Source organism: Aedes albopictus, chromosome 2 (assembly GCF_035046485.1).
Source record: "Aedes albopictus strain Foshan chromosome 2, AalbF5, whole genome shotgun sequence".
Taxonomy (NCBI): domain Eukaryota; kingdom Metazoa; phylum Arthropoda; class Insecta; order Diptera; family Culicidae; genus Aedes; species Aedes albopictus.
The window spans coordinates 31494450-31508364 of record NC_085137.1 but is presented as its reverse complement, the minus strand read 5'-3'; the positions used below and the strand labels follow the sequence as shown (position 1 = coordinate 31508364).

The 13915-nt window shown below is 38.3% G+C and overlaps 2 protein-coding genes across 2 annotated transcripts in view; one reads left to right on the top strand and one right to left on the bottom strand.

Annotated features, from left to right (window-relative positions):
* LOC109402526 (transcription factor hamlet) overlaps positions 1-13915 on the bottom strand; it is a 368179-nt gene that overhangs the window by 71523 nt on the left and 282741 nt on the right. The window lies entirely within an intron of this gene.
* Positions 4666-13473, top strand: LOC115262253 (prostasin). The gene is made up of 3 exons (XM_029864664.2): positions 4666-5261; positions 5325-6399; positions 8515-13473. Exons 1-3 carry the CDS (start codon positions 5186-5188, stop codon positions 9059-9061), a joined length of 1698 nt encoding a protein of 565 aa, XP_029720524.2. The 5' UTR covers positions 4666-5185; the 3' UTR covers positions 9062-13473.

The window sequence follows — 13915 nt, the reverse complement described above, 5'->3', positions numbered from 1 at the left end:
TAACTGAACGAAAAATCCATAGGACCTACTCTTCATATGTAGTTTAGTAGGTCCTATATAAAAATATATCATTAAGAGAGTTTAAAAAAGTTGAAAACACTTGGCACTTTTATTGATCAAAATGTTATAAATTTCCAAATGACACTCTGAACATATACAGATTTTACATATTTTTTGTAGTGAATATAAAACCTTAATCGAAGCTGCATATGAAAGCCTTAGGTATAAGCTGTAACACGAAAAATATTGAAAAAGTTTCATCAAGTACATATTAAGATATAATGTTTAAAAAATGTGTTCAAAAATTTTATAAGTTTTACTAAAAGTTCTTTAATTTTCAGAAAACTTATTTGATCTCGCTCAAAATTTTACCAATGGAGCTTTCATATATGGGTTCTAATTGGTCAAAATTTCAGCGTTTTTGATTGACGTATAAAAAGGTTATAATCATTTAAATGAAAAATTATTTTGACCAAAAAAATGCTGTACGGACAATTGTTTGATACACTGTATTTTCCTGAAAACTACAATCTATCAAACGAAAAAGAAATTTAAAATCGGCCAACTGGTTCAAAAGTTAAGATTTTGTGAAACATTTTAGTATAAAAAAAAAATGCTTCCGGACCACCCCATTTTAAAATTAGTCACCCTCATGACAAAATAAAACAAATCTGGTCCAATTGTTTTCGATGAACTAGGTACAAACCCGCCAAGTTTCGCGACATTCGGAGATCACAAAGTTAATCATCTAGGTTTGCGGTAAGTGTTGGCAATTGTTGCAAACAAAACAGCGTTGCTAAATATGTAACTTCTGCTTATTTCTATGTTTGTTTAGGATTTCTAGTGTTCACTACACTGATTATTGTTGAAAGCCATAAATGTTACTTATGATCAAGAGAGAAAAATTCAATGTCCAGTAACTTATCGTCGGATCAAAATTATAATTATCGTATGTTTTCTCTTATTAAATTCAACTACTTATGCTTATGGAGTCTTATTTAAAAAATTTGACTGAAATTCTGGGCAAACAACTGTAAAAAATAAACATTGCTTCGGCTTGAGACCTATTGTTTTCATTCTTTCATTTGAAATGCATGCTTATTCTGATTTTTAAAGAATTTGGTTTTAAAATCAAAGAAAAAATTCCGTACTTATTGATTCATATGATCACACATGCACAGAAACAAAATTTGGAAACAGAGAGATTCATAAAAATTTTACATAAAGTTTTTATTTTGTAAAAAGAAGAAAAAAATGAAAGAAATCTTGATATTGATCTTGAAATTTGCGTGATTTCGGAAAAAAATATATGTTCAATGTACATTGTACAAATTTATTCTAAAATCAATTCAAAGTGAAAATCAGTTGAACATTGAGAAATTTATGACACATATTAAGTATTACTCGAAAATTCAAGAACGCCACCTCAAAATCTAATTTTTTTTGGCTCAAACTCGGAGGTTTCTCTTTTTATGCAACAATTTGAACCGAGTCTATAATGGAACGATGTGTCTGTATGGGATATGATAAGCTTACGATCTTTTTGCCTTTCTCGTACACCAAGGTGTACCGAAAGGCTATATGTTCACTCCAAAAACGAAAATTTGATAGAGCCTCCGGAGGGGTCAAGTGTTATATACCAATCGACTCAGCTCGACGAATTGAGGTGATGTCTGTGTGTGTGTATGTGTGTGTGTGTGTATGTGTGTGTGTGTGTATGTGTGTGTACAAAAAAACTCACATCACTTTTTGGCAGTAAACCTCATCCGATTTCAATGACCGACGGTTCATTCGACGCGGAATCTGGTCCCATTGTTTCCTATTGAAAATGGTTCGGATCGGTTCAGCCGTTCCGGAGATATGGCCATTTAGGTGTTCCGGAACGGTACCCCAGGAAGGGACCAGATATGAAAATGCATCAAACCTATGCATGCGACACAGCAAACCACGGCATTTTCGATAACCTGATGAGCGGTAAGCAGAAAAATAGTCTAAGACCATATCTGAACCGGTAGTGTTCCGGAACCGGTTCCGGGTGTCCCGCCGGAAGTGGCAAATATCAAAGTGAACCGAACCCATGCATGAGACACATCAAACCACTGCATTTTCGATAACCTGATGAGCGGTAAGCAGGAAAATAGTCTCAGACCATATCTGAACCGGTAGTGTTCCCGAACCGGTTCTGGGCGTCCCGCTGGAAGTGGCCAAATATACAATTGTACCAAACCCATGCAAGCGACACATCAAACCACGGCATTTTAGATGACCTGATGAACAATGGACAGGAAAATCATCTCAGACCATATCTGAACCGATAGTGTTCCGAAACCGGTTCTAGTCGTCCCGCTGGAAGTGGCCAAATATACAAGTGAACCAAACCCATGCATGCGACACATCAAACCACGGCATTTTCGATAACCTGATGAGCGGTAATCAGAAAAATAGTCTCAGATCATATCTGAACCGGTAGTGTTCCGAAACCGGTTCTAGGCGTCCCGCTGGAAGTGGCCAAATATACAATTGAACCAAACCCATGCATGCGGCACATCAAACCACGGCATTTTCGATGACCTGATGGATAATGAGCAGGAAAATCATCTCAGACCATACTTGAACCGGTAGTGTTCCGGAACCGGTTCTAGGCGTCCCGCTGGAAGTGGCTAAATATACAATTGAACGAAACCCATACATGCGACACATCAAACCACGGCATTTTCGATGACCTGATGGACAATGAGCAGATCATATCTGAACCAGTAGTGTTCCGGAAGCCGTTCCGGGGTTCCCGCCGAAGTGGTTAAATCTGAAAGAAAAACAAACCCGTACATGCGTCACATCAAATAGCGGCTTTTTAGATTACCTAATGAACGGTCAGCAAGTGTTTCGGAATCGGTTTTGAGTGGCCGGAAGAGGCCAAATGTAAAAGTGAACCAAATCCAGGCATGTGACACATCAAATCGTGGCTTTTGCGATAACCTGATGAACAGTTAGCTAGAAAATAGCCTTACGTCACTGGTAGTGGTCCGGAATTGGTTCAGAGAGTCCCGTCGAAATTGTCAAACCCTGCATGTGACACCTTCAATTTGCAGCGTTTTTGTTAGACCATACTTGGTTCAGCCGGTAGTTACCTGGAATCAGATTGGGGTAGTAAAATGTAAAATTTAACCAAACCCATGGATGTGGTACATCAAATCACGACCAGTCTTGTAAACATTCGACACTTTTTACTACCTTCATTTCGTTGCCGCAGTCGGGTGTCAGTCGGCTTTGTTACATTCGTGCGCTATCATTACCTCTTACCTACACACAACACGAGCAGTAGAACGAAGACTGATCACGACTTATCGACAACCTGATGGAAAAATAGGGTCAGACCATTAGATTCCCGGTAGTGTTGCGGGTTCAGCTGTGGTTTCGAAAGTGGTTAGAAGTAAAATTGAAGCAAACCCATTCATGCGATATATCAAATCGCGGTGATTAGGTAAAGGTGAATAAATAGCAATAAAATATTCTCAGACCATAATTGGGACAACCGGTAGTGTCATGGTCCATGACTCATGGAATCAGATCCGGCTATCCCACCGGAAATTACCAAGTATAAAAATGAACCAAACCCATACATACGACACATCAGATCGCATATTTTTTGATAATCTAATGAACGGTTAGCAAGAAAATAGCCTTAGATCAGAACCAAAGTTCATGTGAAAAATTAAATCGTGGCTTTGTTTAATGGCCTGATAAACATTAGGTATGAACAACAGTGACGAATAGGTCTAAGTTCTCATATATGAGAACAAAATATAGACAAAACTAAAGCAATCCATCAAATCGTACCATTTCAGATTCCTAAGGTGTAAAGTTATAGCAGGATTGGTCAACGTTGAATGGAAAAATAAGAATTTGATCGCGTAAACAGAAGATGGTGGCTGTTTTATGGAATTTTGAGCTCTAAAACTATGTAAAATAAGTGTATTTGGTATGGGAAATTTGTTTGGAGTCCACCAGAGTATCCAAAATAGCGGTCCAAAGTCCAAGATAATGGCCCAGTATTCAAGTTAGTGTATATTTTATAGGATTTTTAATTCTTGCATTATGGGCATATTTTGTATGAAAATATGTCCAGAATTCAAAATGTGTAATCAGAAAACCCAAGCTGTGCGCTGTTTCACAAGGTCTGCAACATGACTATATAGTTTGAATGGGGAAGAATGCCGGTCTTCGTCCAAAACTGGTAACCAGAAAATCATAAACACCATGCCAAAATTCAATACGGCGACTATTTTATGTAATTTTAGGTGCAGAGTCCAAAAATGAATACCAGAACATCCAAGATGGTGTCTCAATGTTCAAGATGGCGGTTAGTTTAATTGGGGTAGATATCCGGAGTCATAAAATGATGACCGGAAAATCTAAAATGACGTTTCAAAATTTTGCGGCTTCATGACACTTGTTTGGTTTGAGTTTTGGATCGTTGTCTTTTATTTTCTGAATATTGGATGTTATGCTAATATAAAATGTATCCATATTGAGTAGATTTAGCAAGCAGTTTTCATTTTGTATTTATGTCAATGTCATCTACATGTCGCTCGAGTTTTGTTGAAAGGATATTTTAAAGCACGAGAAAGGCACCATCACCGCTAGGTGGATTAATTAGGGTTTTTGAGAGTTAATATTAGGGTTTCTTTCAAACAATAAAACGATCAGGAAAATATGCAGTGGAAATAACATTTTTGCCGTAATTCTTAGTTTTTTTTCTACTTCTTCTTTTTAGCTCAACGTTCCTACCGGAACTAGGTCTGCCTCTTTTCATCTTGGTATTTTGAGAACTTCCACAGTTATTTTTAGAAGGATTTCTTTGCATGTCAAGGCATGAAACTGTATATTGTGTGACAATTACAATGATAAACTATGCCCAGAAAGTAGTGAACATTATCCTGACCGCAAACGGAATCGAATCCGTCCTCACCAGATAGACGATCCAAAGTCTATCCACAAAGCTCACTGAAGACCGAAGTTTTTGCCGTCCTACAAAAATTTGATAACCGCTTTCACGTTTAAAGCCTCTCTAATAATAAATAAATAAATAATATAATAATCGCTATTGATAGGCAATATCGCAGGGATTTGCGTACGGTCGTGCTGAACTGAGCCAAATATAACCGTTTCGAAGTTCAGTTTTCGGATGACCATGGGAGCATTAACAGTTGTGGGATTGGTGCTGACGCTAAGCTTGTCCATCGTACAGTCGGCAGGAGGAAGTAAGATTCTCCCAGTCGCGTTTTTTGTTGTTAGTTACAAAGTGTGAAACATTCTCGTTACAGCGGGGACCTGTGGAGAAAGAAAGTTCGCAGCTACTGCACTGATTGCTCATGCATACACCGCACGGGATGGTGCGTGGCCATGGCACGGGGCAATGTTCCATAAATACAACGAAGGTGTGACCAAGTATGCGTGTGGAGTGACGATTTTAACTGAGCAATTTCTATTAACGGCAGCTCATTGTACGTATGAAGGAAGGCAAATGCTTCCGGCGGATCGTGTATTTGTCAAAGTGGGATTCAGTAATATGGACTTACCGGAAGACCATGTGCGGCAATTCAATGTCGACAGGATTACCAGACACGAAGAATACATTATGGACACGTTTGAAAATGACATTGCGTTGCTTAAGCTGTCTTGTGAAATTACCTTTACCAATTACATACAGCCCGTATGTTTATGGCAGGGTGATACTCAGTTGAGCAAAATTATCTCAAAAATAGGATTCGTAGTTGGATGGGGACTTCATGAAGGGTATAGTATGCCCAAAAAGCTATCCGAAGCAACGATGCCAATAGTATCCAGCAAAAAATGCTGGGAGAGTGATAGGTGGCATTACAGCAAGTATTACTTCGAGTCGAAAACATTTTGTGCAGGTCGCCGCAATGGTACTCATGTTAATGCTGGAGACAGTGGAAGTGGATTGTATATGCGGATGGGATCGAACTGGGTTCTCCGTGGACTTATTAGTAATGCCAAAACTAACCCGCTCACATTAAAAGTACAGCCAGACAGTTACGCAATATTCACAGACGTTGCTTACTATTTAAACTGGATCAAAACAAAAGTGCCAGTCATACCTCATTTTGCTGTAGATACAGAGCAAATCACTGAAACTGAATTTGACAGTGATGCCAATCTGCTTGACTTAAGTAAGTGTGGAAAGTATACCCATCCGTCAGAAACACAGGAAGAAGGAAAAGTATTGGTGAACCAGTACCCCTGGGAGGTTGATATCAAAATATATGACTCAAAAAAGCGAACTTACCGAGTCGGGTGCCTTGGATTTTTGATTCATCCTACTTTTGTGATTAGTATGGCCAGATGCTTGAAATTACATCAAAATGGTAATGAGATGTAAGTATTAACTTGATTTTTGCATTAAAAGAACCTTGTTAGTTTTGGTCATATTCTAAACTTTGGATTTTATAGGGTGTCCCAGAATATATATAATAAACATATACAATTTTGAATGTACAATAATTTCCAAAGCAAACAACTATTTTGTAATTTTTCTTTTTCCATTCAATGTAGTTTCATTGATATCAGTAACGAGTTTATACATTGACAAAGGTTTTTGTATGCAGAGTATTCAGTACAACAACTTTATACAATATATTGCCGAGGTGGTAAACGCACGGGTATTCAGCACGACCATGCTGAGGGTGACGGGTTCGATTCCCGGTCGGTCCAGGATCTTTTCGTAAAGGAAATTTCCTTGACTTCCTTGGGCATAGAGTATCTTCGTGCCTGCCACACGATATACGCATGCAAAATGGTCATTGGCAGAGGAAGCTCTCAGTTAATAACTGTGGAAGTGCTCATAGAACACTAAGCTAAGATGCAGGCTTTGTCCGAGGACGTTACGCCAAGAAGAGAGAGAGAGAACTTTATACAAATACACCAACTGGAAAAAAAATATTTTGATATAATCTATTAACATGCTTTGCCAGATACTTGAACGACATTTTTTCGAAGATCATGTTTTGCCTGTGCGCACTTCAAAATTTTGAAAAAAAACTGGAAAATTAACTTTTTTAATTTCTGGTTGAGACATAGGCCTTCAAGTTTTCAAAAATGTAAACGAATTAAAAATAAATCAATCTACACTTAATAAAACTGGAACATTTCATATACTTTAAGTAAAATTCAATTGTAGTTTTTTGTATTCTGTGATATAAATTTTAGAGCTTGTTTTAGACTACATATTCAAAAACTGGGATTTGAAACAAATTGATGTATGTTTGTGTTTTAATTTAACTTTCATGTTCAAAATTCAAATCAATGTTTGTAAATATGATAGACTTGCTGTCCCGGCAGACGTTGTACTGCCATTTTGGTGGTGATTGTTTGACAACTAATGTGGGCTTATTTTGCACTGCATTCTAGATTGGTTTGATTGCGATCGCTTCGAATCTCTTCCCCTCTCATAAGAATTTCAGTAATTTTACAATTGATTTTATTTCAAGTGGATTTTCGTAACTTTTTCTACTTATAAACACAGCCACCACGAATACGAACCAGACCGTGCAAGAGTCATCCTGATCGGTTCAGCCGTTCTTGAGTTTTCTTGCCTCAAAGGGACTTCAAACTCATTTATATATATATAGATAGATAAGCACATACAAAATCAGACATTGCTTTGGGACTGGTCCTACACTCGCTTTCGATGTGGACTGAATTTTTACAATGGATGTGATTTCCTTGACTGACGAATGGTTGGTCTTCCAGGGCTTCGCACATCACTTCACATAACTACACAGTTTATTTAACAGACTACATTTATTATAACTAATTATGGAACAGCACATAGTGTTGGATTTTTTCTCCGTCCAAGCGCCTTGCCGCCGGTCTTCAAAATGAGGTTTGGTAAATTGTAGTTTGCTTTGGTTCTCTTGGGTCTCATGGGCGATACGTCGCGAAAGGGATTATTCGATGCAGAGTGTTGGACTGCATCTATCAGACATATATTCATTATTGTTTTTTATCTTGTTTAATTTAATGAACACTAAAGACTTTTTCAAGTAATGTTATTGAAAAATATGGCAATTTTTGCATACAAACTAAGATCTAATGTAAGTTTTAAAACTTGGCTTCTTTTTTATTATATTAAGGTAGAATATGCGTAAAAATGAAGTTCATTCATGTATCCATTCCCAAATGGCAGAGCTTTGAAGCTGTTCCCATACTTTCTGGGACACCTCATGTTTTGGGTGATAGCGTGTATTGGGAGTGGCCAAACTTGAACCACTCTGGAAAAACAAGATATTTGCGAGCTAATTTCCCCAGCCATTATACAGTTAGGTCTTTTCTACACGATTTCTATTTACGCGGCCGCGTAAATGGAAACACATTTTTTTCATCGTTATAATTTATGTCGAATTAGATCGCAACTCATTAAAAAAAGACGACTGACCAAAACTGATGCTTCTATCGTACTTGTTCTATGTATTAAATTTCTATTTCTTTCAGTTTTGCATGGATTAACGACTTCAACGGCAATGAAAAGTCATATTCAAGGATTCGCATTCATGACACGTTTATACATCCGGACTTTTCGTTTCGAAAGAATGCCAACGATATTGCAATGGCAAAGTTAAACCGACCGGCTACTGTGAACCCAATATGTCTTCCTTTGTTGGACCCATTGGAACTTCCCGATATCTCACAGCTGCACACGATTGGTGTGGATCTGAACGACACGGCCAGATATTTCCGAAACGTCACTCAGCTGATCGATTTGGAAATCTGTCAGAAACAGCTTGACAGAACAAATAAACGTATGAATTTGACTATGGGTCATGCTTGCAGCACTAATGTTATCGAGGACATAGATTTGATGTATTATTTGGTATCAGCTCCGAGGCAGCATGGCCAACAAAAGTTCTTTGATGGTCAATACTTCCTGGCGGCCTTCATGCTTCTTCAAGTCGAAGTTACCTCGTCGGAATATTTTTCAGTGTTCACAAATGTGGCTTATTATTCCAAGTGGATTCGTGAGACGATTGGGCAAAACTAGGTAATAATGCGAATTTAATCATTTTGAAGCAAATTTGTAGCAATAGTTATAAAAATAAAAACAGATTTGATTTGAGAACGATTATTTTCATTGTTTCATTTGAAGTGCATATTTATTTTTGTTTCTGTAGAATTGTTCATTGCTCTGTCACAACTCTGGCCCTACGGTGTTTCAATTACGTAATTTGTATCAAACAATGAGCGTTTCACGATTCTGCCCTATTGACCAAGAGATATTTTCACCATCGCATAATGTACAAATTCGTGGAAAAAGTAAACCTTATTCAGTTTCTGTCGACACAAAAAATACATAATGCAACTAACAAACAATATCTATATTCTGAAGTAAAAACCCTGATTAATCCACCTAATGGTGATAGTGCCTTTCTCGTCGAATATGTACTTATGATCTTTCCGTCGACGTTAGCCGAAATGATCCTGAATCCTGAGAACACTTTATATAGAAAAGCAACAATTTTAACAAAGCCATCATAGATTTGGGAAACTTATTGATGCCACACATTCCGATGTTATGTTCAACGACAAAACAGAGCTGACAAATATCAGACCTCTCAGTTGACTACTTGATTTCCTTAACTTTATTCAAAATCACAGATCATTTACGATCTTCAACATTCGACTTCGATCTTCGAGTTTTTTTTTCAACACACTTTGGGCTATATTTTATAATTCTTGGTTTACGATTCATGTAAATGATCCATCCTACACCGCAGGAATCTGAAATGGTGTGATTTGATGAGATCGCTTTGGTCACGATTTTGATCTCTTGCATATATGAAGACTTCGACATTTTCTTAACTCTTAATCGTACCCAACGTTTACCAGGCTATAAAAAAAAAACACGATTTGATTTATCACTAAAATTAATTTTGTTCACTTCCATGATTCCGCTATTTAATGTGCCGCATGTATGGGTTTGGTTCAATTTTACGTTTGACCACTTCCGGCGGTAAACCTGGAACTCATTCCATGACACTAGCGATTGTCCCAAATATGGTCTCAGACTGTCTTCTTGTCTGTTCATCAGGTTACCTAAAAAGCCGCGAATTGATGTGTTGAATGCATGGGTTGACGTTTGACCAATTCCGACGGGACACTCGGAGCCCGTTTCGGATCACTACCAGGTTGTCTAATGTGATCTGAGGCTATTTTCTTGCTAACCCTTTGATTAGTTATTGAAAAAATCGCGATTTTATGTGTCGCATGCATGATTTTGCCACAATTCTATATTTAATTACTTCTAACGAAAAAGCCTCAATTTGATGTGTCGCATGCATAGGTTCGGACTTTTATATTTGACCACTTAGGACGAGACACCCAGCATCCGTTTTCGGAATCGACCTGTTATCCAAAATATGGTCTGAAACTATTTTCTGGCTAACCGTTCATCAGGTAACCTAATAAATCATTTGATACATCGCACGTATTGGTTTTCTTGTACATTTGACCATTTCCGGCGGTACACCCGGAATTGGTTCCGTGACACATTGATATGGTTTGAGACTAATTTCTTGCCAACTGTTTATCATGTTACCTTAAATTAGATCCCTAATGTGGTCTACTTTCTTGATTACTGATCATCAGGTTATTGAAAATGCCGTGATTTTATGTGTCGCATTCATGAGTTTAGTTTACTTCTACATGTGGCCACTTCCGGAGGGACACAAGGAACCGGTTCCGGAACACAACTGGTTCAGATATGATCTGAGACTATTTTCTTGCCATCCGTTAATTAGGTTATCAAAAAAGCCACTCTTTGATGTGTCGCATGTATGGGTTTGGTTCACTTTTACATTTAGCCACGTCCGGTGGGACATCCGGTACCGGTTCAAGAACACTAACGATTCAGACATGGTCTGAAACTATTTTATTGCTAACCGTTCATCAGGTAATCAGAAACCGACAGACCCCAATGTGGTCTGTTCCTACTTTCTTAATAATCGGTCATCAGATTATTGGAAAAGCTGTGATTTGATGTGTCGCATGTATGGGTTTGGTTCACTTTTATATTTGGTCACTTCCGGCGGATCACCCGGAACCAGTTCCGGAACACTACCGGTTCAGAAACGGTCTGAGATTATTTTCTTGCCAACCGTTAATTAGGTTATCAAAAAAGCCGCAGTCTGATGTGTCGCATGCGTGGTTTTGGTTCACTATTACATTTAGCAACTTCCGGCGGGACATCCGGAAGCGGTTCCGGAACACTACCGGTTCAGATATAGTCTGAGACTATTTTCTTGCCAACCGTTAATAAGGTTGTCAAAAAAGCCGTGCTTCGATGTGTCGCATGCATGGCTTTGGTTCACTTTTATATTTGGCCACTTCTGGCGGGACATCCGGAACCGGTTCCGAAACACTACCGGTTCAGATATGGTCTGAGACTATTTTCTTACTAACCATTCATCAAGTTTTCGAAAATACCGCAGTTTGATGTGTCGTATGTATGGGTTTGGTGCAATTTCATGTTTGGCCCCTTCCAGGAGCACCAGTCCTGAACTCCTAAATGGGACCAGATTCCGCGTCGAATGAACCGTCGGTCATCAAAATCGGTTGAGGTTTACTGTTCAAAAGTGATGTGAGTTTTTTTGTCCACACACATACACACACACATACATACACACAGACAGCACCTCAATTCGTCGAGCTGAGTCGATTGGTATATGTGACTTGACCCTTCCGAGCTTTCTATCAAAAAGTCATTTCTGGAGTGAACACATAGCCTTTCCAGTACACTTAGTGTACGAGAAAGGCAAAAAAAAGGTATAGAATTAAGGTGAAATCAAAATTCTAGAAAAAACTCTTATAGAAATGGATTCTCCAAGAAAATATGAAAATATGAAAACGCTAGCAACAACATTCGACATTAGTTAATAAAGACTTCGCGACCCACCAAAAATCGGCCCGTGACCCACCAATGGGTCGTGCATAGTAGGGATGTAGTACCGGTAGTACCGGTACCAAAAATACCGGTATTACCGACCAATTTTTGGTACCGAAATACCGGTACTGACTGAACCTTGGTACCGGTACTTTCGGTACCGTGAAATCTTTTCCGAATTGCTGAAATCCGGTTATTAGTATAGCCAATATGCAACGGAAATAAAAAAAAAAACATAACATCAAGTACTTTAACAAACAAACATTTCATACCTATATGCAACTTTTCTGAAAATCCAGGATATCAAGATCCAGGTTTAATGAAGGTTGTTCCTGTCTCATTTTAGACTGACCAAGATACTACCTGTGAAACTGCGCAGAAACTAAACAATAGCTCCAAAAACAGTTTCATACAACTCGTTTCTTTCTATATTACTGTTTAATTTAGTACTCTCTTGTTAGCTTTAATGACATCCCTGAAAACCGGAATTCACAAATGCCTGGTAAATTGTAGATTTTCTGTGCAAAATAGATTACTCTTCATTTTAGTGAAAAATTACCAGTACCGGTATTTTACCAGTACTACCAGTACTGTAAGACCGAAATACCGGTACTCACCAAAAGTGGTCGGTACTGCGACCCCTAGTGCATAGGCGAAACCACCGGGGGTGCCGGGGGTGCCAGGCACCCCCTAGAATTTAAATGCGTTGCTGTGAGATATGGGGCGATTAATAATTAATGGATGAACTAATGAATATTTGGTTTGTAGTGCACCCCCTAGCAAAAATTCGTAGTTTCGCCAATGGGGTCGTGACGAGAAACGCTGGTGTAGTGCATCTATCGAGGAAGAAGTGCCAGTGCGGAGTTTTTATTAGTTCGTAAAGATAGATATTGCATTCGAAAGAAGCATTTGGGGTCTGTGCACTGAAAGCAACCCACGTATAAAGAACCAACAATCAACAAATAGTAAGCAATTTTCGAGCAGAAAAGAACACCAAGTGAATAACATACCGAGGTATTAATCTTAAATGCCATTATACCTCGATATGCTCTTTATTAGGTAGTAATACGAGTCAAAATAACAAAAACGAATACCATAATTTTGTGTGAATAACACCTAGAAAAGTCTCGTTGTTTCAATAATGAATGCATACCTAAATGTTTAACTGCTGTATTTGTTAACAAATGTTGCTGTATTGAATAACAAAAAAATAGCATTTGTTATTAAATTGCACATTTGTTCGATAGCTCCATCATGTAATAACAAATCTTGTTATTCAGTTATTTTCACTGCTAATCAACAACTAGCACATCAACACCAAACTCTGCTCAAATACCCCCAATTATTATTGTGATGTTCTCACAACATATAGTACAACATAACAAAAACAATGTTAGGTATTATAGCACAGGCTGCGCTTTGCGTGGTATTTGTAAGGTTCTGCTCGGGTTATTTCATATTTTTGCTACTGTAAGAATGGTTTTCTTCAAAATATTTCAATGAAAATTTAACATATTTTTGCCTTTCTCGTACACCAAGGTGTACCGAAAGGCTATATGTTCACTCCAAAAACGAAAATTTGATAGAGCCTCCGGAGGGGTCAAGTGTTATATACCAATCGACTCAGCTCGACGAATTGAGGTGATGTCTGTGTGTGTGTATGTGTGTGTGTGTGTATGTGTGTGTGTGTGTATGTGTGTGTACAAAAAAACTCACATCACTTTTTGGCAGTAAACCTCATCCGATTTCAATGACCGACGGTTCATTCGACGCGGAATCTGGTCCCATTGTTTCCTATTGAAAATGGTTCGGATCGGTTCAGCCGTTCCGGAGATATGGCCATTTAGGTGTTCCGGAACGGTACCCCAGGAAGGGACCAGATATGAAAATGCATCAAACCTATGCATGCGACACAGCAAACCACGGCATTTTCGATAACCTGATGAGCGGTAAGCA

Coding starts and splice junctions, on each gene's coding strand:
- LOC115262253 (XM_029864664.2), top strand. CDS start 5,186: ATGACCATGGGAGCATTAACAGTTGTGGGATTGGTGCTGACGCTAAGC. Junction 5,262..5,324: donor CGTACAGTCGGCAGGAGGAA/GTAAGATTCTCC, acceptor TTCTCGTTACAG/CGGGGACCTGTGGAGAAAGA. Junction 6,400..8,514: donor CATCAAAATGGTAATGAGAT/GTAAGTATTAAC, acceptor TATTTCTTTCAG/TTTTGCATGGATTAACGACT.